At 36.3% G+C, this 26,904-nt stretch overlaps 1 protein-coding gene and 1 long non-coding RNA gene across 8 annotated transcripts in view; one reads left to right on the forward strand and one right to left on the reverse strand.

Annotated features, from left to right (window-relative positions):
• Positions 1–26,643, forward strand: part of THSD7A (thrombospondin type 1 domain containing 7A) — a 206,866-nt gene extending 180,223 nt beyond the window's left edge. Inside the window, exons 18-29 of the mRNA XM_056335125.1 lie at positions 36–189; positions 1,019–1,160; positions 1,640–1,755; positions 7,117–7,234; positions 9,992–10,137; positions 10,710–10,884; positions 12,986–13,159; positions 14,175–14,270; positions 17,242–17,324; positions 17,659–17,869; positions 21,189–21,276; positions 22,837–26,643. Coding sequence (XP_056191100.1) covers positions 36–189; positions 1,019–1,160; positions 1,640–1,755; positions 7,117–7,234; positions 9,992–10,137; positions 10,710–10,884; positions 12,986–13,159; positions 14,175–14,270; positions 17,242–17,324; positions 17,659–17,869; positions 21,189–21,276; positions 22,837–22,921 — 1,588 coding nt within the window. The 3' untranslated portion in view covers positions 22,922–26,643. The remainder of the gene's footprint in view (positions 1–35; positions 190–1,018; positions 1,161–1,639; positions 1,756–7,116; positions 7,235–9,991; positions 10,138–10,709; positions 10,885–12,985; positions 13,160–14,174; positions 14,271–17,241; positions 17,325–17,658; positions 17,870–21,188; positions 21,277–22,836) is intronic.
• The window catches only part of LOC130147679 (uncharacterized), a 37,892-nt gene continuing 21,682 nt past the window's right edge, over positions 10,695–26,904 (reverse strand). For 3 of the 7 annotated variants that reach the window (XR_008821295.1, XR_008821292.1, XR_008821293.1), the window contains 2 exons: positions 23,509–23,609; positions 19,509–21,961 (listed from right to left, as the gene is read on the reverse strand). This is a non-coding gene — a long non-coding RNA (uncharacterized LOC130147679). Of the gene's footprint in view, positions 10,808–19,508; positions 21,962–23,508; positions 23,610–26,904 lie in introns of those variants that run through there. The other 4 variants (XR_008821291.1, XR_008821290.1, XR_008821296.1 and 1 more) reach the window with 3 other exon arrangements.

The raw sequence follows: 26,904 nt of genomic DNA on the forward strand, positions 1-26,904 counted from the left end.
GGCAAATGCAGTTTATGTGCAGTTCTTTTTTCCAGGTGCATGCTAAACACTGTGGATGGTCCTTCTGATACTGTAGAGGACTATCTGTGTGATCCTGAAGAGATGCCACTTGGTGCTAGAAAATGCACATTACCGTGTCCTGAGGACTGTGTTATGTCTGAATGGGGATCATGGTCTCACTGTTCTTTGGTAAGAAGTATAGTGAAGTGTAACATTTACAGTTTTAGGAGACACTTTAAAAATGTATGCATGACATATTGTGCAAAGATGCTGAATTAAGCAGTGATGACATGTAAACATTGAAGTTTACTGTCATCTTTAGGGTTGTTGGTAGTTGGTTGCACATAAAGTGTGCCAGTATTTTCTATTAAGTGAAATTGTTGCAAAACACAAACTATAATGTCCCCTGTCGTCATTTTTCGGTGTGGGGTGGGTTCTGTGTGGTGAAATAGCTTCATCAGTGGCTTGTGAGTCTACCTGTGAGCCTCTGCACAGCAGTGCAATCACTGTACTAAAACTGTCACTATCCTGTAATAAGCAAAGGCTGTAGATCCAGACTGACCATAGAAAGACAATTCTGGGTCTCCCCTTCCCTTCCTGCCAGCAGTTGCAAAAAGAAATGTCAAAAAACCTAAACCAAATGTAAAAAGGTGTTTCAAGACCTCTGAGTGTTCAGGCTCTGGTCCACTCCACTATAGCATTTGGAAAGTGAGCATCTCAATATCCAGTGTATGAGTGAAATAGGTCCAAAGCACTAGTACTGAAATATGAACTAGTTAGGAAAATACCAAGGTATTACAAAGTTAGAGGATATTTCACCTTGGGTGGTACCAAGTTGAAAGAGCAGACTAAATTCTCTCTGACATAACAAGGGAATTGTTTCTCTTACGTAACAGCACGAGCCCATTATTTTACATCTGTGTTTTGTGAAGGGATTATTTGAAAGATTGGTATAATGTTGCATGAGTAGGTATCGGGGTGCCAAAATGTCCAAGCTGTTTCCAATTTCCCTTTCAAGCCTTGCAACAGCAGTAGTGTCCGCGAAAGATCAGCTGAATCCCTGAGACAACCAGATGATGGAAAGTCTTGTCCTGCTGCCACCGAGACAGAAGTCTGCACTTTGAACAAAAACTGCTACCACTATGACTACAATGTGACAGGTATTTGTGGTACAATTTGCTCTAGTGACAGCCTGGGACTGTGGCTTCCTTCCATTCACCTTACAGGACAGATTTTTCCAGCTTTCTGGTCTCATCTGGAGGGAGCTGTGGAGCTTGCACTAAGAACTGCTTCAGGCTATTAGATCCAGATAAAAATATTACTGGAGGCTTTGCACCTTGGGTGGAGTGTGCATGCTATAACTCCAGGAAATGTATTTCTCATACCATTTTGTGATTTGCTCAAAATCCATGCAGATGAGACCAAATATGAACTTTTCAGGAAGGCATTGTGGCACTATTTGCCATAGAAGTTGGTGTTTCCAATAATGAGTAGCAACTGGGCTCCGTGAGCCTTTGCATGTGTAAAAGTTGCTTGTGAGGATTATTTTAGGCCATCAGAATTACAAGTAGGTGGGAGACTGGATCATTATAAGTTTTATCTAAAACGTCTGCTGTGCTAATGAATTCCTTATTTCCAGACTGGAGCACGTGTCAGCTCAGTGAGAAGGCTGTCTGTGGTAATGGTATCAAAACACGGATGCTCGATTGTGTTCGCAGTGATGGCAAATCGGTTGACCTCAAGTACTGTGAAGAGGTGAGTGGGTACCTGTGAGTAAGCTCCCTTCTAATGGTGCTAATTAATGGTGAGCTGACAGAGCTATACGGCACGTAACCCATCTTTGCCAGATGTTTGCAACACCATTCATGGATTGTTAAGTACCTCTGAAATGAACTGTGTCAGCAACAGTGATTTTTATACAATTTCCTTTGGTTACTTTTAAGTGCCTCCATGAATGTATGCTAATTATTCTGTCCTGAAGGAAATGACTTAGAAAAAATAATTAATAAAGTAGAATAAAGGTAATAAATCTTAGTCAGAACACTAATCATCATTATAATTTGATACAATTTCTGCATGGAGTCTTGGACAGCTGCCAGTATCAATCATTTACTCAATGTGTTGAAAAATATTTCTCATGTGCCATTCTGCAGCTGGGCCAAATGCTAACAACTTGTATCCAGCTGTGCAGTGCAAAAGATACCCAAGCTAGCGTGAAAAAATGTGCAGCATAAATGCAATATTAAATAGGAGCATATACAGAGAACTAACTACCAGACAGGAGCCCTTAAATTTTGAAAGAGCTATTTTGCAAATGTTCAAACTAACTTCAGATTTGACAGCTCTGTTTTTCTGGCATTTTCTGTGTTGGTCTTAACGTTTTCAATTGCATGGACTTAGTAATATGAAGGAAAATGGGAAACAACAAAAGTGCTATATTAAGGGCAATCTAGATGTGTTTCTGATGGAAAGTAACAGCTCATTTCAGCTGCCATTGCCCCACCATCTTGACATCAGGAACAAAATCTCTTGCAATGGGGGACTAAGCTGGAGTGGCCTCCACAGCAGCCTTGATACCAACACCTTTTCTGTTGGACCTTCTTAGCTAGTAGCTGCTCTTGAGGATGTGCCCATCAGAAGTAGAGGAAGTCAGGAAATTCATCATGTACTTTAGACTATAGTTTTGTAATGGTGTACCTGACCTACTTAGGCTTCTCCCCCTCCAACATCCTAGATTTCTGAATCTGCAAGTTCTTAGCAAAGGAGGTTTCAGCTGAGGCAGACACCCTACTTTTGTCCCATGTTCCTCCTTCAGACATAGCTTTTGGGTTTATAATCAAATCTAATAATTTGATCTTTTATGTCTCAGGAAAATACTCAGGATCTAGCTACCTACCAACAAGTTTCTGTGAAGTTAATAAGGAGATGCACTAATGCATTCTGTGAATGTTTTATTGCATTAAAAGAAAGAAAAGTTGGCACTGGGGTTATTTTTAAGAGACTGAAATATTGATTAATTCATACCAAAACACGATATAAAATATCCATACACATGAATATTTAAATTTAAAAATATGCTTTATTAGATTTTGAGGGGAAATATATTTCTTTAACCCTTAAGCCAATAAATTCCTTTTGTTAATCAAATATTTTGAGCAACATCTAGAACAAATTATTACATTTTACACTGGAATCTCATTGCAGAAAACCTCTGGAGCTTTCCTGCATTTAAAGAAACAAAAGTTTATTACTCAGAGAAATAATTAGGTCAACAAGAGAATATCTCAAAAGCTGCTTGCCATAAATGACTGGCCAACAGACATCACTGCAGTGGGGTCTTGGCTTTATCAGCAACCACTGTGATACATTTTTATTTGCCCTTTTGATTTGCTAGAAGTATAGAGATACATCTTCCTGTAGAAAGCTCTGATCCACTCCCCAATCATACTGTTAAGACTATTTGTTGAATTATGGATGTGTAAGCAGTGGCACAACAAGGTCAAAGGCTGATCCAATAACTGTGAGGAATAAAACCTGTTAACCTGATTAACAAGAAAGCCAAGCTGTTCTATCTTACCAGACCCTTCACTCTAAAGATGTGAAAGCCAACTCTGTGACCTTCCAGGTCATGGGAGGAGAGTATTCAAGAAATTATTAAAATGCAAATACGTACTATGCACTTCTTACTAATCTAATCACAGATGATACTTCGGGGTAGTTTTTTTTTGCTGTGTTTTTGCATTCTAAGGGCAATGCAAGAAAATTAAGTGATGTTCAAAATAAGATGCATGTGGCTAGAAAAGTTGATGATAAGAACAAGATGAAATAATGACTTAGCTAATGGAATTTCCCCTGGGCTATCCTAAAACTTCATACTAGATGTGTGAATAAAACAAAATTTTTGTTTAATTTATGTGTCGATACATTTACAGAACTAATGTTTTTTATCATTATATGCAAAGAAGAGAGATCAGAATAGCTAAACCTATCCCGATCCCTAAGAAATGAAGATGCCTGATTGCAATGTCTGAGTTCCTATATAATATGTGGTTCAAGAACCTAATAAAAGCTATATATAAAAAAAACCCCTTCATACTGCCTTTTGACAATGACCATCTCGAGGTATGAGCATCAGCGTAGTCAAATACAAACAGCTCTTCCGAGTCCCTGTGTTCTGGTTTCTAACGTGTCCATATGATCTTGTGTTTGTTTCAGTCAATCAGCTAAAGAAGCTAGCCTGTCATCCTGATTACTGCCAGCATAAATCAATTTCTAGAGCTTATTTCCAAGTCCTCGTTAAGTTAACATAGTTCCCTTCAAACTCTCAAGGCACAGTAATACTGGATTACTTGGTCTCCAACTACAAAATTAGCACATCACAAGAACTCAGCTTGTCTTTCCTTGAGTATTTGAAAATCAAATCACCTAAAGCAAACTGGTCCTGGTCATATTCATATTTATGGGTTTATTTTTATGCATTTACCATCAATTAAAGATCAGAAATCCTAGGAACCAGCAGCTTTGTCTGCATTAGAAAGCCAGATTTTCTGTTTTATTGGCAAATAGTCTGCTTGTCAGGTTACATGATTAACCTCCAGCAGAGGTTAATCTGTGGTGCCAAAAGTTCCTATAAAGAAATACAGATACTTTCTTGGATCACAGGGTTTATAGAGCACGCTGGTCTGGCAGCCTGCTGCCTCTGGCGTGTGAGAGGCTCAGCGGTAGCTTTCAGTGTAACTCCTCCAGTACTTGTCATTCTCAAATCAGAAACCACAACTCATCCAGAACAGAGGTTCTTTCAGGTAAGGGAGCTACTGAACACTTTTCCAAACGTTTTCTAAGCTAAGGTGAATTGTGGTTCAGCAACTGAAGGAAGGAGAGGGAGAAGAAAGGAATATGTGATTAATATCAAATTGCAACCTGTTAGTTGTTCCCCAGATCTGTTTCAGCAGCACTTAAGTATCTAAGGCATGCAAATGGTAGATCACCCTGGGTAATCTGGCCTTTCAGCTTTCTCCTCTTCACCTTTAATATGTCTCTTGGGCTTTGCCTTCTCTAGCTGCCAAAGTCCAGCTGAGAAGGCCAATCTTGAAAGAGAGCAGTCATGTTTCTATAATTGGCAGGAATCAATTCAGCAGGCTTTAAAGCCTTTGCTCAGAAGATTTGACCCAAATATAGACTTCAAAGATGGTTCTCTAGTTTCCTGATTATCCAAATTCCAGATTATCCAAAGGTTTCGGGTGTTGCCTGTGTGTGATATCTGGATAATCAAGGTTGTACTGTACCACAGAGAAAAGCCAAGAACTCATTCTTTGATGTATAAAACAGAACAGAGGTCTAAAACCTCATTCATCTCAATAAATGGTACTGCAAATGCAAATTTAAGACTTGGTAAGTCTATCATGGTGAAACATTTCCAGTACTTGTGGTAGTTTATTTATGGAGGGCATGTTAATGCTGTGCCTAATTATTGCTCCATGCTTACATTTAGTTGGAAATAGTGTTTTTATTTCCTTTTTAAAGTCTTAACTGCTGGTTTTATGCCATTAACCTTTCCAGTCATTAAAATTAATAGGTTTTGAAATGTCTAGTTTGCGCTTTTTTTTTTCTTTTTTTTTTAAATATGTGGGGATTTTATCTACTTAAAGATATCCACAGCCTCCTGGGATTCTAAAAGGCCTTAACAATGATCAAGGTCCACTGGGGAGGGCCAATGAGGAGGACAGTCTTTTATGCTGGGAAGCTGCAGATCTGTTCATATGGATCTGTTCATATTGGCAGGATTGATTTTCTTTCATGTTTTATATCATACACACCATAATTGATCTATCCTTTGAACTCCTTCTGAAGCTGTGCAGGCTGCAAGGATTATTACTGTTATGATAATTTTTTTGTCATCAGTTGTGTTCGATCTTGCATCATATATTCTCATGTGTGCTAGTGAGAATATCTATTTTCTTCCTTGGGTGGGGAAAATCTGGAGCATGGGAGTTTATAAGAACATAAAAATGGCTTTACAGGATCAGACCAAAGGTTGATGTAACCACTGTGATGTCTTAAAGCATGGCCATAAAACTCTTCCTTGCCTGCAGGGGCTCTATCGTTTGTTTGTGTTAAGCTGAGTTCTGCCCAGAGAATAGCTCAGTACAGACTCTATTTTGGGGAAAATGTGAGTCTGGCTATTTTCTATGCCCCCTTCTCTCACAGTCCTCCAACATTTGCAGCTTTTACTTTAGGGATCTTAGAGGATTCTTTTTGCAAAGCTTTTCAGAAAAACATGCAAAGCTTTTATTTTATTTTTTTATTTTTTTTAGAACAAATTGTCCATATTTTTGCATACAGTAGCATAGATAGCATAATATATATAATAAACTTATACACCACATTATGAAAAAAACCAAGACAGGCATAAGTAGATGCCTAAGGAAGAGTAAGGAGGACAGACATATACAAGTTTCCATCTACTCCTCTTGCAGCCTCCAGCTGTTTTCAGCTTTTACACTGCATTTCCCTGATATGGTTTCTGTGTATTTAAACCTTCAGATTTCTCTTCCATTAACTTGTTCAGTCTTTCTTAAGCTCCTGTAAATTTTGAGCACCTGCAACAACTTCTGACAAATAAACTGACTCTTCAATGCATGGTTATCCTCCTCCTTTTGTTAGTTTTGAACCTGGCTCCTAACATCACTTGAATTCAACTATTAATAATTGCTGATAGTTCAGTATTTTTATATTCCCATTTCAAAATGCTTCATATAATATCAACTCTTATCAAATCTTCAAATACTTCTATATTAATGTACTTCATAAATTACTTTGTCTTCTACCTACTGTGTAGAAGTGATACTGTAGAGCTCAAGCCCTCCATTTACAGGTTCTAATTTAGAAAATAATTGATGAAAATAAGATATAAGCATGTATTTTAAAATCAGCATATGCATTAGGACTGTCTTGGAGTGAGATTTTTAAATGTCCTAATTGCTTTACTTTTTATTTAGTAATGATTTTATGCTTGCTTGAGGTTTTAGTTGTCTGATTCACTGTGTCCAAGTGCACACCCTGCACCAATGACACAGACTGGATGTTTTGTGCTGACCATTAATTATTTTCTTTTAGCTTGGTTTGGAGAAAACATGGCAAATGAATATGACCTGTGTGGTGGAATGTCCTGTGAACTGTCAGCTTTCTGACTGGTCCTCTTGGTCGGAGTGCTCTCAGACATGTGGCCTTACAGGTCAGTATGTACCTTTGGCATATTTTAGACTGAGATTTTTTCTTTTTTTTTTTTTTTTCTTTAGTAAAAGCAGTAAGATTTCTTGTCGCAGAACTAGAAAATGTCATTAGCTAGAGAGAGTGATGGGGATCTAAATCGGCATTATTCATGGAAGTACACTTCAGTGAGACTGTGCTCTCTGAAGATAATGAGAATTTGTCCCTGAGTAGTTTCTGATTCTGGGAACTAAATGAGATATGTTAAATGATATATTGAGACAAAAATAAACACTGATGTGAATATTTATTTTTCAGCTGGTGGGAGGAGGAAGAGAAGGGAGAGAATTTCTCTTAAGTTTAATTAGTGGTGAGTTTAGAACAAATAAACTTATAGAACAGCATAGTGATTAAAACCAACAAATGTACTAATTGCAGAATTCCATATTTTTAAACAGAACCAGGGCAGGGGGACAAGTTACTTTCACTGCAATCATACTAATTTATTTTTCTAAAATATTGCTAACCATTATCTAATTTTAAAAAAAATCAAGTTTATGTCAGAGAATGTATATCCAAGGCACACTGGATATAGTTCAGGAGGAACTTTTCTTATTTATTTGCACCGATACATCTCAGAATAAGGACCTGAAAGCACCATTGTGCCAGGCAACTAAGGTGTACAGACTACTAAAAGAGAAGGGTAGAAGACCATCTATGAAGCCTCTTCATTCTGTAATCACGTTTGGAATAAGTTACCACAGATACTGGATGGTTAGCAGTGTGTGGAATCCAGTTTTAATTGCTGGGCTCAGAGTAAAAGGACATTGCACCTCTTTGTGTTCATTGGAGGGAGTGCAGCACAGGGAATAGCTCTGGGCAAAAACATCTGAAAGCTCTGGCCACCTCAGCATCCCAGCAGAAAGATCTATGGATTTTTTAACGGTATCAGTTAATAATTTGATACTGCAGTATCTAATAATGTAATAATATTTCAGCTATTTGAGCTTCTCTCAAAGCATGGCATTTACATTTAAATAATCTACATTTCTATATTCACAATAATCCTTACAGAGTGAGCATTGAACTAACAGGTCTATTGAGGGCTTAAATATGTTGCCACATTTTACTTTACAAGCTTCTGTTTATATGCAAGACCTGAACAATTGACCTGGTATTTTTCTGAATGAGGATTATTGTTGCTATGCTTTTTCAAAATGTGAAGGTGGGTCCTATCTGAAATCCTTGTATTTTCCAAGTATAGAATGTATTTGTAGTAGTGAGAAAAATTATTTTAAATAGTAATGAAAAACAGCTTTCAAATTTTTGGTCTTTTTAACAGATGATGGTAATCTCATGTGTAAGCCTTGAAGCTGTAATTTTCCTATTAGGCAGCTGGAAGTAACTGCTGTTTTTTCAATAAACCTAGTGACCGCAAAGCTGAACGTCTTTTGAGTACCCATGCAAATACCTTTAAAGCTGAGGGAAAATTCTGTACGTAAGGGTTCTGCTAGTTGTTGTTCATTGGGTTATTTTCTCCAGTACTTTTCAAGATCTTTTTTGTCCTGTGACATCTCAGTTGGAGCAGCTGTGAATCCAAGAACGATGAGGCTCCACTTGGCAAACATCTTTCTAGCTAGCTGCAGTGAATACAGCTGTCTGCAGGATTGATACAGTCCTGCTGCTGGATCGTGACTTGTGTAGCTTGCTCTCAGCAAAAGACTCATGTCATGAGCATTAGGGTGTTCAATTCCAAATGCATCAGGTTGATATGTGGAATTAAAGATTGTTTTGTCCAGCTAACACTGGGTGCTATGTACATAAATCTATGCGATGTCTTAGTTTATTATAATCCATTTATATACATTTAATTATATACATCTTATTTCAGACTTGGTTCATATATTTATCTATATATAGATTAAAATACCACAGTTGTGTTGGTTCAGTGGAGAACTTTGTGGGTGTCAACTCTAAAGCAGCCACTTTACCACTACTTCTGGCACACAAAAAATGTTTTGGTTGTATCACATGACATCTCTGTAATGAAGCATAATAGTCTAATGTCCACTGCAAGATGAAAGAAGCAAGAGTTGCCAAGATGATAAAAATTACTTCCTTTTTCTGTTTATATAAGTATTTGAAATAGAACCTGTATCTCAGTGATACTGGGTAGTGTGCTGCTCATGGTTGAATTGAAGATTAATGTTTGATAAACCTATTGTATTTTAATTTTCTTTGGGCCTGAGTGAAGAATCCTTCATGTCCTGCAAAATCTGCATGTCATGTTATCCAGACAGACAGCAACGGAAAGTTGCCAGCTGCAATCAGCCAGCCATGGGACACCTGATTCTGTATTAATTCAGGGAAGAACAAAACATGTTGGTCTCTTCTAGCAGCAAACTGCAGATGAGGAGCTGGACTTTACTGAAGTGCCATAAATCTGTTGTCACATTCAGAAAGAGTATCTTTCCCCAGGCTTCTGAACTAGAAAATTACTACTTTTGTTTGGTGTTACAGGAGCAATCTGAAATCCTAATCAGACATCCTCCTGCACTTCTTGCAATACAAACAAATGATACAATATAAAGTGTCTGACCTGGAAAATATAAATCCATATAACAGACAAGAACCAACAGATCAGCTTTAAAATCCCATTTGTCAAATGTGGAAAAAATTACCGTATTCAAACACAATGCTTTTTACAAAAAAAGAACCATCTTGAGGAATAAATCAGTGTAACCACTTTGTTGTTAGTTATATTGCTGTTTCTTATTTACAGGAAAAATGATCAGAAGAAGAACCATTAATCAGCCATTTCAGGGTGATGGGAGGCCTTGTCCTTCTCAGATGGAGCAATTCAAACCCTGTCCAGTAAAACCTTGTTATCGATGGCAATATGGTCAATGGTCTGCATGCAAAGTAGAGGTAAAAACCAGATGGGACTTTGATGTTATGTAGTTTGTGTATCTGGACATATTTGTGATATGCTCAGATACCTGCTTCATACCACTGCAAACAATTTGCTCCCACCTCTCTTATACAAAAAGTTATTCTTAGAGTTCATATCTGTCAATGGATACAACAATATCCAAAGATGTTCAAAGTATAAATGTAAAATTTGGTACCTGAGCAGTATCTTAGCTAATAATTGAAATCCCTCTACTGTAAAACAGTATCTGTGGAAATATATTGGCATCCTAGAAGAGATCTTCACCTGAGATACTTCCATGGGTGCGTTTCAAAGGCAAAATGAGCTCCATAGTTTAAGAAACAGTGGTAGCGGCCAGCAGTATTTTAGGTTTTTTATTTTTTTCACAGTTTGTTTCAGAAGTAAAGAATAATGTCTCCTCCCCACCACCACTCCCACCCCCTACCCCCTTAGCAGAATGAATAAATGCTTAAGCAAAAAATAATAGAAGACAGAATGACACGTAGCTCAGATCTAGTCTTTTGGCCCTTTCCTCTGTCCAGCATCCATGTATGTCCTCCTTCCTCAGGATGCTCAATGTGGAGAAGGAACACGAATGAGGAACATTTCCTGTGTGGTTTTTGATGGATCCATTGAAGATGTTGGAAAAGTAGTAGATGAGGAATTCTGTGGAGAAATAGAGCCTATTATAGATGGTAATAAGAAGATGATACTTGAGGAAACCTGCACTGTCCCTTGTCCAGGTAACAAAGCTATTCAAATAAAAGTTGCATTTCAAGATTGGTTTGGTATCATTATAGTTATCAGTGCCTAGCAATTAGCCACAGGCAATTAAATCTTTTTCACATGCTTTACTGATTGGATTAATCCAGCAAATTATCAACAGAGTTGCTTTCTGGTAGAGGCTTCCTGACAGTAAATCAATTAGAAAAAAATGCCAGGTTTTAAATTTCATAAAAGACATGTCTCAGTGTCTCAGTCACAGATTATACCTAATAAGAATAGATTTTTTTAACAACATATTTTGAAATAAAACCTGCATTTAACTCTATAAGAAAGCTTTCTATAAGAAAGCTGTTGGTTTACAGGTAAATGTTTACTTAAAGTGCTTAGATCACCTAACAGCTTTACTAATACTTTTAACAGCGACTAATAACTTGATGCCTTTTACTAAGGATGCCTTGTCTAAGGAAGCTAAGCTAGTGAGTCTTTTTTTTTTTTTTTTTGTTTAAAGGGACTATTCCAAATGAAACTAATATTTTGATCTCTGAGAAAATGTAATGATTGCTAGATGCTTAACTTGCTGGAGGTGACATGCACTGTCATTGCCCTTGTAGACTGAATCCAAAAGATCTGTTATAAATGATCAGGTCCATGACCCCTCATACTGGGAAGGATTAAGAGCCAACAACAGCTGTTTGATTTCCAGTAAAACCCCTCCAGTTCATTTCAAACACTTATTTGTAGAATTTGAAGTATATTGCTTTCATTCAGTAAAGTCATGTATCTTCAGAAGTAGATTAACTCCTTCATTTCTAATGTAGCTGTCATTCCATACCAGTACACTGTTTTTGTTCTCTTGCAACTCTCTTCTTTCTCAGAATTTTTTGTCCAGTTCATTTCAGATTGAATTGAAGGTAAAGTTGCCTCAATAAATAGAAAATAATCAAAACCAAAGAGGATTCCATCACTGCTTTGTGCACAACATTTTGATTGCATGATTTTCACATATTTTTACTTATTAAATTAAATTGGAAGAACAAAAAGCTTGTAGTTATGTTTTATTGTTAGTGGAATTTATATATAAATAAATAGCTGCTTACTGCTTGCTTTTAAAATTTTGCTGAGCAGGAACCTGTTCTTCAACAATCCCACATTTAGCCAGCAAGAATAACTGCCCTGTGGGGATGTGCTAATGATGTTCTCCAACTAATGTTTCCAAAAATCAGTACTTGTTTTCCTATTATGTATACATCAGTTCTTCAATTATTCATTTCTTCGCATGCTTTCCTAACGTTGGCAAATAAAATTCCTTCATTAATCAGGCATCTGGTCAACACAGTACTGATTATATCTGTCATCAGTATAATGCAAGGTAGCATTAATTTTTAATAGCTCTTTCACTGAAATAATGAGAACTAAGAAGTTTATTTATGAGTCTGTACACAGCCTAGTCCCATTGTATACTGCAGTTTTAACAAAATGGTCTCTTTGTGTTGTGCCTCAGATCTTCACTAAATGTTCTTTAGCCAATCGTGCTAATTAGTGTTATTAGTATAATTTTATTTTTCAGTTTTAATCTATAAGATAACATTTTAAAACTCTCAGACATTTTAGTCACCTTCCTGTTTCCTTTTCTTGCAAAGAACATTCTAGAAGTTGCTTCTACTGCCTGTTTAGAGAAATTCTGCATGAGAATAAGCAACAATTAATCTTTCTAAAACTAGACACTTTTTTATCTTTCTAAGATCAAAGAAGAATTGTGAACAAGATATACAAATTTACTGTAAGGCATACAGAGCACAATACCCTAAAATTTAAAAAAATCCAGACACTGTGTGGAGTGTTACTCAAATTCAAAATGAGAGTGATCCTATGGGAATGCTACAGAACAAATAGGCTTTGTGTAATCTTTTTATTACTATTTTCTACTACACAGATATTTAGAGAGTGTCAGAATATTATCTTCTCTTAAGTATAAGTCATGTTTAAAAAGAGGAATGAAAGGCACTCTAAAGAAAAAAAATTAAGAAACCAGATTTGGACAATTTTTTCTAAGATATTCAGCATGAAAAACTCTTCACATATGATGATTGTTCTTCTTATAAAATTGTTATTTAACAGGGGACTGTTACTTGAGAGAGTGGTCAGAATGGAGCCTTTGTCAGCTAACCTGTGTTAATGGTGAGGATCTCGGCTTTGGAGGGATACAAGTCCGATCTCGGGCAGTGATCATTCAGGAATTAGAGAATCAACATCTCTGTCCAGAACAGGCTTTGGAAACAAGATCATGCAATGGTAAGCACCAAAATATACACAGTGTGCTTCTTGTAAGACAAAAATACAGAACGGTAGTTTCGTTTTCTTTCTGTTCATGGTATCAAATTTAGGCAAATATGGATTTGGTAGATGTAGAAATGAACTTAAATTTTTGCCTTCCAGCTATCAACTGTAAACAGAATAAATTTTCAAATGCTAACTAATCAAATGTTGGCACTTTAAACACAGTCTCTGGAGAATTGATGATCCTTTCATATTAATGAAATTTATTTTTATAGTATGGGAAGAAATAGTTCTCTTATCTGCTTGATAACCTTAGTAATAAGAAATCTTTAATCCATAATGAAATCTAGACTTCTGTCTACCCTTTGAATTGTTGTTAATGGCATGACAATGACATTAAAAAGTCTCAGTCCTGCTCACCACTGGACAAAGTAGTGAAGAAAAGTCATTTCCTGTAAAGACATTTTTTTGTCCATTCAGAGGCCAGACAGATCAGGCAAAAAATAATTTTACATTTATAAGGGAGCTAAGGTGTGGAAGAACTTCATGATTTATCCCAGGCCATATGAGAGGTGTACAGATGAGCTGAAATGTGAAGCCAGAAGCAGCCAGGCCACTTCACCAAGCACTGGAGCACTGACTGAAGCTCAGTGTCACCGGGAAAGGAACCAGACTCCTAAAAGATTTTGTGCAACAGATGGGCCACGACCATTATGAGATTATTGGAAACACCTGTTTTGCCTATTAACTACATTAGGCTTACTGCACGGGCAGTGTGTACCACCATTATAGTTAGTGTATGGGACACATATGGTCTATTCCGTACATATCCAGTAAACACAGGAGACCCTGGGGCCTCCATGTGTGTAGTGCACCCTTCTAAGTTGCTCAGTGAAGGGGTAAGAGGCCTTCTTAGCCATAAGAGCCATTAAACATAATGAGTGTGGTCTATTGATGAGTGTGGGTGCTGCTGGTGGTAGCCTAAAATCTCGTCATCAAATTTGTTGAAAAGTGAATGTTCTCTGTGTAGATGGCCAGTGCTATGAATACAAGTGGATGGCTAGCCCATGGAAGGGGTCTTCTCGAACCGTGTGGTGCCAAAGGTCAGATGGTTTAAACGTCACAGGTAACTACTCTTTTTATATACGCATAAAACTCTGGAAAACGAGTGGATAATGTCTTTTCCCAACAAATGGAAATATATTTTTTTTAAAAGAATCTGCTAAAATTACTTGTTCCTGATATATGAATCAACGTGCTGTCATCTTGAATCATGTTTTTGCATACTAAAGATATAATTTCCAGAATTATACAGCATGCAATGCTAAAAGGAAATATAAATATTATCTTCTGTACTGAACCTGGAATGTTTTACATTCTTTTTTTCTTTTACCATAGACATCTTTACACTTATATTTAGGGCTTCAGATTTCAAGCCCTACAACAAATAGAACTTTTATGTATTAAAGTTCATTTCAGTGCCTATTCAGAAGCACAGAATGATGCAAAGCTTGATAATATCATGCATATAGCATATATCTCCTGAAAATTACAAATTATCAAATTTTAATAAATGTGCTAATATAAGTTCATTTCTTTACTTCAATTACATAAACTTAAAGCAGGGTGTTTCATTGAACAGCTATGGGATGTAATTACTTTTTCTGCAAACCAAAGCACAAAACACTATGAATTAAGAATGACAGGTCTCCGAATTCAAGAAAATCTTTATATATATCTATTTATATGAATTTATTTATCAGTATTAGGGATTCATTTAAGCTAAGAGTTATGCATTTTTTTAAAAAAAATATTTTTTAAATAATTTTAATATCAGCCTAGGTGATAGTAAAAGACTCCCAGAGATGGTAAGCACATCCTCGATGCCAGCCACTGTCAGATCAGTCACAGGAGGGGAGCTGTAATTCATGGACTACCAGTGCGATACTTCTTGATGATGGAATCTACCACTACTGTCTCTTGTAACAGTAGAAATAAAATATCTGTATTATTTTTACAAGGTTTTAAAATAATACTTAATCGCCCAAAGTCTCTTTTGTGTCACCTTGTGCTGTAAGAATATTAAAATGCATCATCTTTCACAACAAATGCAACAGGGCATTATTTATGCACCTTGATTGCTTCCTGCCTAGCTAAGATGCCATATGGTAAGTATAACTCTAACTAAGAATTCTTAATGACATTAATATATGATATTATATATTGAAGGTCCTACAGGATTTCAGAATAAATAGGATCTTAGTGATTATGGCTCTGAGATGTTAAAATCAGAATATAGTTGTAAATTACAGTCACATAAAAATAAGTTTGTTCTTATGCGCCTGAATACAGCCATGTGATAAATGCCAGGAGAGATAAATGTATGAATATGTGTTGTTGGCAATTTTTTCATGATGAGACCTCCTAGGCAGACTAACCTCAGGCCTATATTGTATCTTTTTTCAAAAGTTTGTTCTAAAGCTGTGGTAAATTTTTGATTTGAAATGAGGACTAGTGGAAAATTCCAGACAATGTAATCACCAGTTTCTGCACAATACAAAACTGTATTTTTCATATGTTCCTGATAGTTTCCAAACAAAGCTCTTAAGTATAATGTTCTGAGAGAACTTCTCTGCTATACAGTCATATACAGTCATGAACCAGATTGTAATTTACGTTTGAATGTTTTTTTGAAAGTGGTTTGTATAAACTAAGAGATCAAACTGATAGATACACATACATAATTGATTTAAATTGAGATTACCTGTTTTGATCTAGACTCAACCCATCTCTCTGATTACAGTATTTCTTTGCTGCCTTATTGCTGCACATTTGGCTCTAACATAGTGTACTTTAATTCAGACATTATCAGGTCTTTATTATGAGTCTTAAGGCCTTTTCTTATTTACTTTCATAATATTATTGTGCTGAATAGTTCTTTTTTACTTGAAGGTGTTGTTTCCCATGGGCGATGAGGCAACTCTTTCCTTCTGCAGCCTCCTTGGATGACTGATATTTTATTACATAGATTCCCACAGGCATGTGATTTATATGCTAGGATATACAATTTTCCTTTCTGGGGGTGGGGAAAACTTACGGCAACCAGCAGTGTTTTCTTTGTTCTTCATTGGCCATCCTGTTAACACTTGGATCTACGTAACCACATCTAACTACATCTGCTATGGTTGTGACCAACCTCAGCTATCAGGTTTTCATCATCATATCACACCAGTATAAAAATGTCAATAATTTGGGAGATGCAAGATAAGTTGTCCTGTAGCAGTATAAATTTTAAATTATGCAATGCATAACCCTCTTATGTAAGCTAGAAGGAAATCCAGGTAAATTCATACTGATTCTAAATGTATTTTAGTCATTCTGGCTGAAATGATAGTGAAAGCCTGATTGTGTGTATTGGTCCATAACAATAACTGCACTGTACAGAAAGCTATAGAAATGAGAACTAGGACTGTATAAAAAGAGGAAAAAGACTGAAATCCTCTATCTCATCAGTATTGTAGCATTCAGTCCATGCTCTCCTGATACTATTTCTGTCCTTCTGAAAAATCTGTCTTAGAGTAGCATGAAGTGTGGCTTCATAAGAAGCAAAGTTATAGCATGTGTAAAAAGGAGCAGCAGAAAAGAAGTATCCATTCATAAACTGGATGATTAGTTTGTTTTCGGTTTAACAGGCAAACATATTAATCCATGCTTTTATTTTCTTTGTGGCCACAGCTTTAACATGTAAGTCAGAAGGGGGACCCTAGAGAATCAAAATCTATTCCCTCAAGCACAACAAAACATTTATACTGTTTATTGAACAATCCTCCAAAGGAACAAAGGGAAAAACAAAAGGTTCACTTGCCAAATATTAGTTCTCTAAAATGCACATGAATGCAAATACATGTGCTCTATCCTTACTCTCCCTGTAAGAAAATACCTGATACCGATTATCCTTCACCTTGGAATAAGAGGGCTCTTAAATTCAAATTAGCAATAGAATTGTAATCCATTACATACTGTAGCAAGTAGTGACATCAGTAATTTCATCAGGGGTGAGGTATTACCGTGTCAAAGTATGGTTTTCTGTCCTACAGGGGGCTGTTTAGTGATGCGCCAACCAGATGCTGACAGGTCATGTAACCCACCGTGCAGCCAACCCCACGCTTACTGTAGTGAGGTATGTGCTACTGCATTGGAGCATAGAACACCCCCGCGAGAGCTTCCCATACATCTCTCTGCGTTACAAAGATTATGCCAACAAAAAGAATTTTCAGAGATTTTGCTAATTATTATTTTTTTTAAATCAACCTCAGAACATGTTCTACCTTTCAAATGAATGCTAATAATCTCTGTTGATTTGGTACAAACCTGCATAAAAATACCCGAGGAGGTACTCTTCAGGCTAGCACCCAACAAAAAAGTCTCCTCCTCTAGTCACCCGTGTTTTGCTTGATAGGTCACAGAAAACTATGTGTTTCTGCTACACCGTGTAAAACACTTGTTCCCTACAGACTAGAACGTGCAGTTGTGAAGACGGATACACCGAAGTTATGTCCTCTGATGGCACACTCGAACAGTGCACTCTCATTCCGGTGGTGGTGATCCCCACCATGGAGGACAAAAAGGGAGATGTGAAAACCAGTCGAGCTGTGAACCCTACCCAGCCCTCCAGTAACCAGTCAGGAAGAGGAAGGACCTGGTTTCTACAGCCTTTTGGGCCAGGTGAAGTCATGCAATGAGCAGTTCTTAATGCCAAGTACTGCTGCAGGGTCTGGCATTTACATTTCTGTGATGCCAGGGAAGAAAAGAAAAACACTGAAGTGTTCATTCAAGAAGACAGGCATCTGCCCTGGCTGAAAACAAAGGAAGAGACATAAGCAAACCCCTAGCCTTCCCAGCTACTCCATCAATATACTTAATCAAATCTTGTATTGCAGACTTCCTTTTAATCCCTTGTACCTGTTAAAATTCACAGCAGCTATTTGAAATGTGACTTTAGAAGGGAGTGGGCTGCAAAGGTGTAAGCTAGGATATTAGATTATGCTGTCTCAACCAAAAATGCTGTTGACACAGGAGTGAAAAGTTAGCACTTTAGACCGCAAAGGGTAAGGGCTACTTAAAATTTGCAGCCGTAGCGCAAATTGTAGGAAAATAAGCAGTATAGATACACTAATGCTTTTCTGCCATATCCATATTTAAACTAATTCATGTTAGAAAAGAGCTAACCACATTATTGATCTTTAGCATAGACATGCTCTAAGTCTCTATAGCCAATATTTGCTTTTATGCTCTTTAGAGCTTAGAAAGGACTTATGTGCAAGAGTGGCAAGAAACATAAGACAGCTACCCATGAAAAGTATTTTATGAAGTCCATCATGTGATCAGATTTCAGTAAATATTTTCTGGTACTATTAAGCACTGACAGAAATAAAACTTTCACATAAAAAGATACAATGCTTGTCCAAAATGATAATTATATGACGAGAACAATTCATTATCTTCTTAAGTGTCTTTTAAATAACATAGAGCTAAATAACACATTTGTGCCTTAGGGTGTTCATTTATTTCTAAAGCTTCTATGAATGTTTTTTAATCTGAAAAATGAAAACAGTATCTTTACATGCATAATCCATAAAATGCTGCAAATTGAGAACTACAGCAATACTTCCAATAAGCAGATTAAATCATGTTTGGGTAAGAAATACTTATGTTAGAACCCTTTAGTCTTACTAGTTTTTACTGTTATTTGTACTGTGATACTCTATTTTATACCTGCAATAAAATGGTCTTTACATAGTTATTACTTTAATCCACAATAAAAAAAAGAAAATTAAGCTTTTCTGGTCCTCCTTTAGAAAACAGCATCTTACCAAATATGTTATCTTTTACTCATTCTAGCTAACTCCACCTGAAAATGTCAAAGTGTGGGTTGTAGCAGCCAGAGTGCTGACAATAGCCAAATGTCAGACAGTCGCCTTCAACTCTTTAGGAACGTGGGTGCTCATGTGAGCTCAGACATGGTTTTTGGAGCAAGTTCAGATTTCATGCAAACTCACCGATTTTCCAGTAATTCAAGTTAGGAAGGAAACATAGCTCAGCTCAGATAAAAACAACAGTATTCAACAGATACTTTATCCAGTGAAGGTATGAGCAAATGTGGAGGAAAGGAGTATTTTGCACTTCAGATTCAATTTATGCTTGATTGTTTTAATTCCCAGGTTGGGTATCTATTGGAAAGGTTTTGATTTACTCTAGCATGATTATTCCTTTCCTCGCAGTTTCTAAGTCTAGTTTTAAAATAGCTCTTTCACTGTCCTCAACAAATTATATTGTAGTTCCAGAAAGGAAGGTATTAAAACTATCCTCGTCATGTGTCTGTGCTGTTGTATTACCCCAAACTGAGGAGTCTGAGATGACAGTTCCTTTGTAGACTTAGAAATAATCTCTCCAGGGGGGATTCAGAAATTCGTTAGATGCCTTTAGTTACATAACAGGAGTGACCTCATTAACAGAGATTCCTGCTTTGGCAAAAATAAATAAATCCGTACACAAGGTAATGCCAGTCTGTTTTTTCAAGGAGATAATACTATTTTAAAATAAGCAAAGCCAAAACAACCTGAAACCCCTTACACTTACCAATGGAAGTAAGCCAAGGAGAGAAGAAACTAACCTATTAAACAGTACCAAAGTCTGAATTCCTCTCATTCGTATTATCGTATCATTAGATGTCAGGTCAAATCTATTCAATTCATCTTTAATGGATCAGTTATTTCAGTTATATCAGATATTATCAGTTATAATGTTTCATTAGCTTGATTAATGTAATGAAGCTAAAATGTTTCTGTTTTGATTAATCTTGAACAAGTTGTCCATGTGACTGCAAGACTATGCCTTGCTAAAGAACAGAAAGCCTGAATTTGACTGTACAGCAATAGAGAGCACTACTGTGAATCTGAGCAGTTGGTCTGACTAATTTTTGTTATTATTCCATTGTGGAAACATCAACTGCATTAACAGAGGTGTCAGGAAGGTGTAAGTATTTGGTCAGAAAAAATTTAGCTGTGTTTTCTTACATTGAAACATACATTCATGCAATAAAAATTTTGGCACTTGTAATGAAATAATTCAGATTTTTTGTGGAATTTTCATTGTCAGGGAGGTGCAACAAGGCTAGCTAATGTCCTGTAAAATAACGTTTTAAAAAAAGTAATTTAGAAATTTGAAAAATGAGTCAGATAAAAGTAGTGAGTCAAACAGCATGCACTGACCTTGAGTTGTGAGATGCTCATTTGGGGTTCAGAGCAAGATCACACAGATAAAGTCACACTGTTTTTCCTGGGAGAAGGGAGTGCATCTAGGATCAGGGCAAACAAGGCAATGGGATGTATACTTCAGCCTGCAGGGGCATCATGTCCAAAATACAAACTGCACGTAAGTAAGTCCTTATTAACAACAGATATTTCTACTTATGAGTTTTCTTTTTTGGTGTTTTTGAATGTTCTGTGAGGAGAAGTTGTTTTACAGCAAAACTTGCATTTGGTAGGGGAAGAAATTGAAAAAATATTACTTTATGGAGTAGTGGAAGTTGTGCATGTGCAGTTAAGATACAGATGAGGTAAAACATGCTAAGGGTATTTAATTTAAAATCAAATAGCAACAAGAATGAAAATAACAAGTAGATTGATTTAATGGAGCTAGAATGGAAACTGATGCTAACGACATAAATGAGTCCTGGGCCAATAAACTGCCCTGTGATCATGCTGAAGGACTTCCCACTGCTAGCAGCTCACTCTCTGGCTGTCTCGCTGCCTCTGCCCCACATCTCGGCTCCATTGGGATTATCCAGATGTTGGCTGAAAAACAGGACGTGTGTGCACAGAGAAGTTATTGCTCAGTTGTTTAACATTATTTATTCTTATTAAAGTGTAATTGCTAGTGAAGACATTTATTTTGGGTTGTAAAAGTATTTCTATACTGTATCAGAACTAATAATTCAACAAGACTAACTCAAACACTACTGACTAACATTCATTCCTTTTAGATGGGAGGCTGAAGACCTGGGTTTATGGTGTAGCTGCTGGTGCATTTGTTTTACTCATCTTTATTGTTTCTATGATCTATCTAGCCTGGTGAGTTCCTTAATTATTTACGAACAAGCAGTCCTACGCAGACTGTAATGCAAGCATTTACATTTGCCGCTGTAGAAACTGCAGGCAGTTCTGTGAACTGCAGCGTTTGATTTTCCATGTCCTTTTCTCCAAGCTGATGTTAGCGGACTCCGGTTGTAGTCTAGATGATGGTTATACAGGTGCTCTCCTGTGGTTAAAAGAACTTCTTACAGTTACGGGGTAGCTTACTGTCTAGTTCATTTTTGTTCAGTTTATCTCTTTTAATAATGTACTGTGTCCATGATAATTTCATTGCGTCTGTATCACAAAACACAGGGAAACAGCAAGGAGGAAAATTAGTAATCAGTTACGTGAGATTTGATATTTGGCAGAATATAGAGATACACAACAAAAAAGAATGTCTGAAAACTTTCTCATGTGCTTTTCATACACAAAATATTTTGTTGAAAAATTTTAGTGCATGTGAAAGCAAAGATTTTTTGCCAGAACAGGTCACCTTTGAGAATGCTCCCCCTGAAGTCTTCTAGGTCCTGTTTGAAATTTCCGATCCAAATGACTGTGCAGGTGGAAGGTGAGGGAAGTGTGGTCATACACATCAGGCTCCTGGCTGTACTGCATTAGCAGGCATTTGGGGGTCTTCTGGATTTGTTTGGTTTTTTAGAAAACCTTCCCCAAAATCTCACTTCTGTGTAAGTTAGGAAAAAAATCTTTTATTTTTTGAGGAAAAGAAAATCCATTAGCCTACAACTCCACTGCAGATTCTTCAGACTGGAATCTGCGGCCACTGCAACAACTAGTTTGGTAATAAAAATTTGGATATGGGCTGCCTAAGTGACATAGCTAAGGTTTTGGACAAGATTGAGGATGCAGGGGCCTGAGTTAAAGAAATGCTTATATATTTTATTTATATATATTTTTACATATATATATATATATATACACATACTCTAAAAGACAAGTACTACAGCACGTATAAGCATGCATTTTCCTTTGGCTTGGTAGATTTTTAAAACTGTATCAAATGGATTGCAGATACTGCTGGTTTAAAATCTAATTCAAGGCTACACAAGGAATGGTTATGGCTAACAACCACATCTCTGCTATTTATGACTGGCTTGATTATAAGATCTAGAATAAACTGTAGTCATTCCAGCAACTATAATGAGATAAAACTAATCAAAAGATGGACCTTTCCTGTGGAAAACCTTGATGTGTCAAGAGAGGTTAAGATTTAAGTAATATAATTTAAGAGAACCAAAAATCGCACTGCAGGCTCTGGGTTCTTCTGAAAACTGACTGAACTTGCATGAGTACCTGCCAAGGATTTCATCAACTCACACAAGCGCCGTAACAGCCTGTTTCTGAACAACGGAGCTTTGAATTAGATGTTGCTTTGTGTTGATAAAGAGATAATCACTGATCCAAGTGAAGGTTTTAGTATAAATGAACAACGAAATGCATTTTTTTAAAACAACAAGCTCATCTTTCATTTAAGACTGAAATCCATCTTTGTATGTTATTAGTTTCTTGTTCTATTTACAAATTATTTTATTGTTTCAGCAAAAAGCCAAAGAAGCCCCAGAGAAGGCAGAACAACCGACTGAAACCTTTAACCTTGGCTTATGATGGAGATGCAGATATGTAAAATGTAACTTCTCATAGTGACAAATGGAGTCTAAATTAATGGACTGACATCAGAAGGTATCCAAAGCCACAGGGATTTTCTATGGAGTGGATTAAGTGTTTTGAATTTTTCTTTTTTTAACTGCACCATAGATAAAGAAGGATGGATTTCATAATGCCTACGGATATTCAAGGTATTATTGCTTTACTTTAGACCATCAATCTGGCAGAATCACATTAATAGATGCTGCAGTTGGAGATTTGTGGTCTTTCCTCAGTCTTACAAACTATAAGCACCACTTCTGTCTCCGGAATACTGTAGCTGACATGGTATTAACAGTTGGAAGCCCCTGCATCATTAACCAAGTATAATCAGTACGCATGAAGAGTTTGTACCAAGCTGTCTATGACTCTTTATATTCAGGCATAACATATATACATAGTTGAACCATATGTATTACTCTTATCAACCTATATACTTGTTAAAGAGCGTTTTAGTGCTTAGTACAATATTCACTTTTAACTGCGATTAACCCACTGAGCAAGTTCAACAATTTGCTGGTTGATGATAACTTGTGTTAACCTGCATTTCAGAGGGCAATGACTCACTTGCAAAATTCTGTCCTGTTATCACTCCAGATTATAAAGGCCTCATATGTACATCCAGAAAGGAGGCATTCTCAGATTCAGTATTTTCTAGTGGTTACTGTCTGGAAAAAGAATACCCATTGTAAATGTTACAATACGTTTCTACTTTCTCTAACTCAAACTGTTGCCTGCATCTTTTTTGCTACATGTAAGGCAAATTTTTGCACTATATTAGTGCAGCATGATATGCACTTAACTAGTATTGCCATAGAAACTGCCTCTTTTCAGAAAGGATGTTAATGTATCTTGTGCAAGGAGTGTCAAATAGACAGGTCTTGAATCCTGAAGAGAGTAGCGTTCGGTTTGGACTGCGACTGGATGGAATCGGCTAACGATGTGTACTGTATACACCGTTCCTTGTCACAGCGGCCATTTGTAGTCTATATCATGGCAGTAATACAAGTGTGTAGTTTCTTGCCCCATTTACCTATACTGGTATAGATTGTCCTGCTGGTTTCTAATTGTACTTTGAAGGCTGTTTATGACTAGATTTTTTATATTTAACTTTGTTAGAAAAAAAGAAAAAGAAAAGTGGTTGCTCTGTAATCCTGAGTGACATACTGTCTAAAAAGGTATTCTGATTGCTTGTTCGACTAAAATAAAATGGGTTTACTTTTTTTCCCTTCTGCTAGCGAGAGCGTTTTCACTGTTGCTGACAGTGCAATACTCACAGCCCTTTTGTCTTTTCTAATTAGGATAATTGGATAGACTCTTAATTATTCTGTTAAACTCTTGAGTGTACTGGCAAGTAAACAGTAAGATTAATAGTTCTGCCACTTTAATAATCATGACTTTTTCAAAAACTCTGGCAGTGTAACAACTCACTATTAACCTCTTCCATGCTTATGGCTTTTCAGTGTTACGCTTCTGACATGAAGCTCATTGACCTGCCGCTGTATCTACATGCCTATTACAGATGTGATTCATGACCTGAGAAGGGTTATTCTCATCAAATGGCTTCTATGTGTAGCCTAAACATAAAAGTGACTATGCCACTACTAAGCAATACAAAAGTTTATCAGGCAACCTCTCAAAAATAATTGTTATATAAAGTTCAGTATTAGGTTCTCAGGTCTTTTTTATAATCTAAACCATTTCTGCCTACTCATCACGCTCTTTACTCAAGAAGCACCAGTTTTTGCACACTGAATTTTGCAAACTTTGGCCCAGATCCACTGAACTCAATGACAAGACTCTCATGGACATCAAATGGTAACACCAGTTCTTAAAAATACCTACCTTTGTTCCATGTAGAATAATTCCTGGAACCAATGTGCATTTTGTGAACGTTCAAGAGAGATTATGGTCCCGCTTTAACTTAGCTAACTTCTATTACCAGTGTGGTGTTACTGTGTCAAGAAAATGACCTTCCTTCCGCTGCGTAAGTATTCCCCAAATGGGAATAATGATCAGAGAGGAACAATAGTAACAATCTTTTGTATGGGCTTAATTTCTTATTTTGTACCTTGATCTGGCCGCAGCTGCTAAAAAGCCATGCCCCCCTGCCATGCAGTGGTTCATTCCAATACCTGTTGCAGGACTGGGAGCTTCAGTCTTACATCACTTTGTAAAGATCCATAGGAAAAAACAAATCTGAATGATTTTAATTACTTCAGCATTCTTGAGTAGAAACAAGAAAAACCTAGCTGATTCCTATTTTGTCAGACATACAAAAAATAATGTGGAAAAGTTATAAGTTTTAAATAATGATAACTGTCATGTGGAGACAAAAACCTTAATCATGATTTCTGTACTTTTAGAAGTCTGATTCTGTGTTGTCAAATAATATTGGACCAATACGGAATTGAGGGAACAGGGTTTCTTTCATTGGCAGTGAGTCATCTTTGTTTATTATACCGGCTGGTCTTAGCAGGAGCTGTTGCCTAGTTCTTGCCTTGAAGATTTTTATGTCCTAGATCTAAGAATTTAGTAACTTGAAGTTAAAGGTATGCCATCTCCTTTTTCTCACTATGTAAAATGGACAAATGAAGAAAGAGATAGGAGGGTTTTTAAAGTATGTTTGGCCTTTGCAATCCATGAAAGTATTTTAGTATGTGTTACATTTTATATCTGGTCAGTGAATTTTGCTGATGCACATCTGCATCATACTAGTGCTGCATATAAAATCTAGAGTGCATTTTATTATTATTTTTTTTATGAACAAAGTGCACAGAAATTTGAAGCCAGAATGGCTTCCCTCATTATCAAGAAAAAAATACTAGGCTATAAGGGGGGCTGAAATTTTATGTAAAGCTAAAAGTTGCAAAGTTGATTAAGCCCTTTAGCATTAAACCAGAAATAAATAATAGGTGAATTATCAGTATAGAATGAAAAGCAATTTGCTTTAAAAATTAGAGCGCTTTTACAAATCCAGTGCCTAAAGCAGCCACTACTGTAGATTGTTAGTTTGTGAAAGTAATGTTTCCAGTGATCAAATAAACCATTCAGAAAATAGCAAGGTAGACATTTTCCTGTTGATGTGGTGGTTTGTATTTTCCTTTTTAAATCTGTAGTTTCTAGATTACTGTGTCTGCTTTGAGTCCTGGAGCAGTTCCTTTTGAAGCTTTGATACAACTGCACAAGCCCGTTTATATTTGGTATAAAGCATCAATTTTGAAACTCCCTTCCTCCTGCCAAAATGTAATAAAGTTTGTTTTCCAATATTACAATCTGAAGAGACCAATTTAAAAACTATGTATAAATCACTGTAAAATATACCTTGAATGAAATGGAAATCTGTCTTTTTACCTTTATGTAAATTGTGCTCACCCAAAGTTGAGTTTATTTTGCCTAACTTAATTTACTTGAATATTTATTTTGTAGAACAAGGAGGCAGCTGTCTGAGGAATGTTTACCTTTTTTTTGGTTAATGTTAATTTGTAAATGGTGTAATGCATTTTTATTTTTTAAATTACGTATATTTCTTTTTTAATGCACAAAATGTTTACGTACAACTACTGCAAATTTGTGTATACTGTCACTAAGCTTTATTCAGTTAATACAGATGATGTGAAAATGTAACAAGTCTTACATTTTCATCTGGGTTATTTTTACATAACTTATGTATTGCTGACAATAAATATAAACACAAAATCATTTAATGTCTTTTTTTAATAGATGTAGTATATTATGCTGGGATAGAGCAACAATAAAAGCCAGATCCCTAAAATATGACCACCTTTTAAATAGTCTCTTTGTTTGAAAGAAACTAGTAAACATTCTCTTGTTAAAAATCAGCCTTTCTCTTTAAAAAGAAAGAAAAATACTTTCTGATGTTATGGTAACTACCAAAGTCCATTACTACAGTCCTTGTTCACGTATTTAATTGATTGCTAAATATCCAATAAATGCAATAGA

The sequence above is a fragment of the Falco biarmicus genome, chromosome 4 (assembly GCF_023638135.1).
Source record: "Falco biarmicus isolate bFalBia1 chromosome 4, bFalBia1.pri, whole genome shotgun sequence".
In the NCBI taxonomy this organism is placed as follows: domain Eukaryota; kingdom Metazoa; phylum Chordata; class Aves; order Falconiformes; family Falconidae; genus Falco; species Falco biarmicus.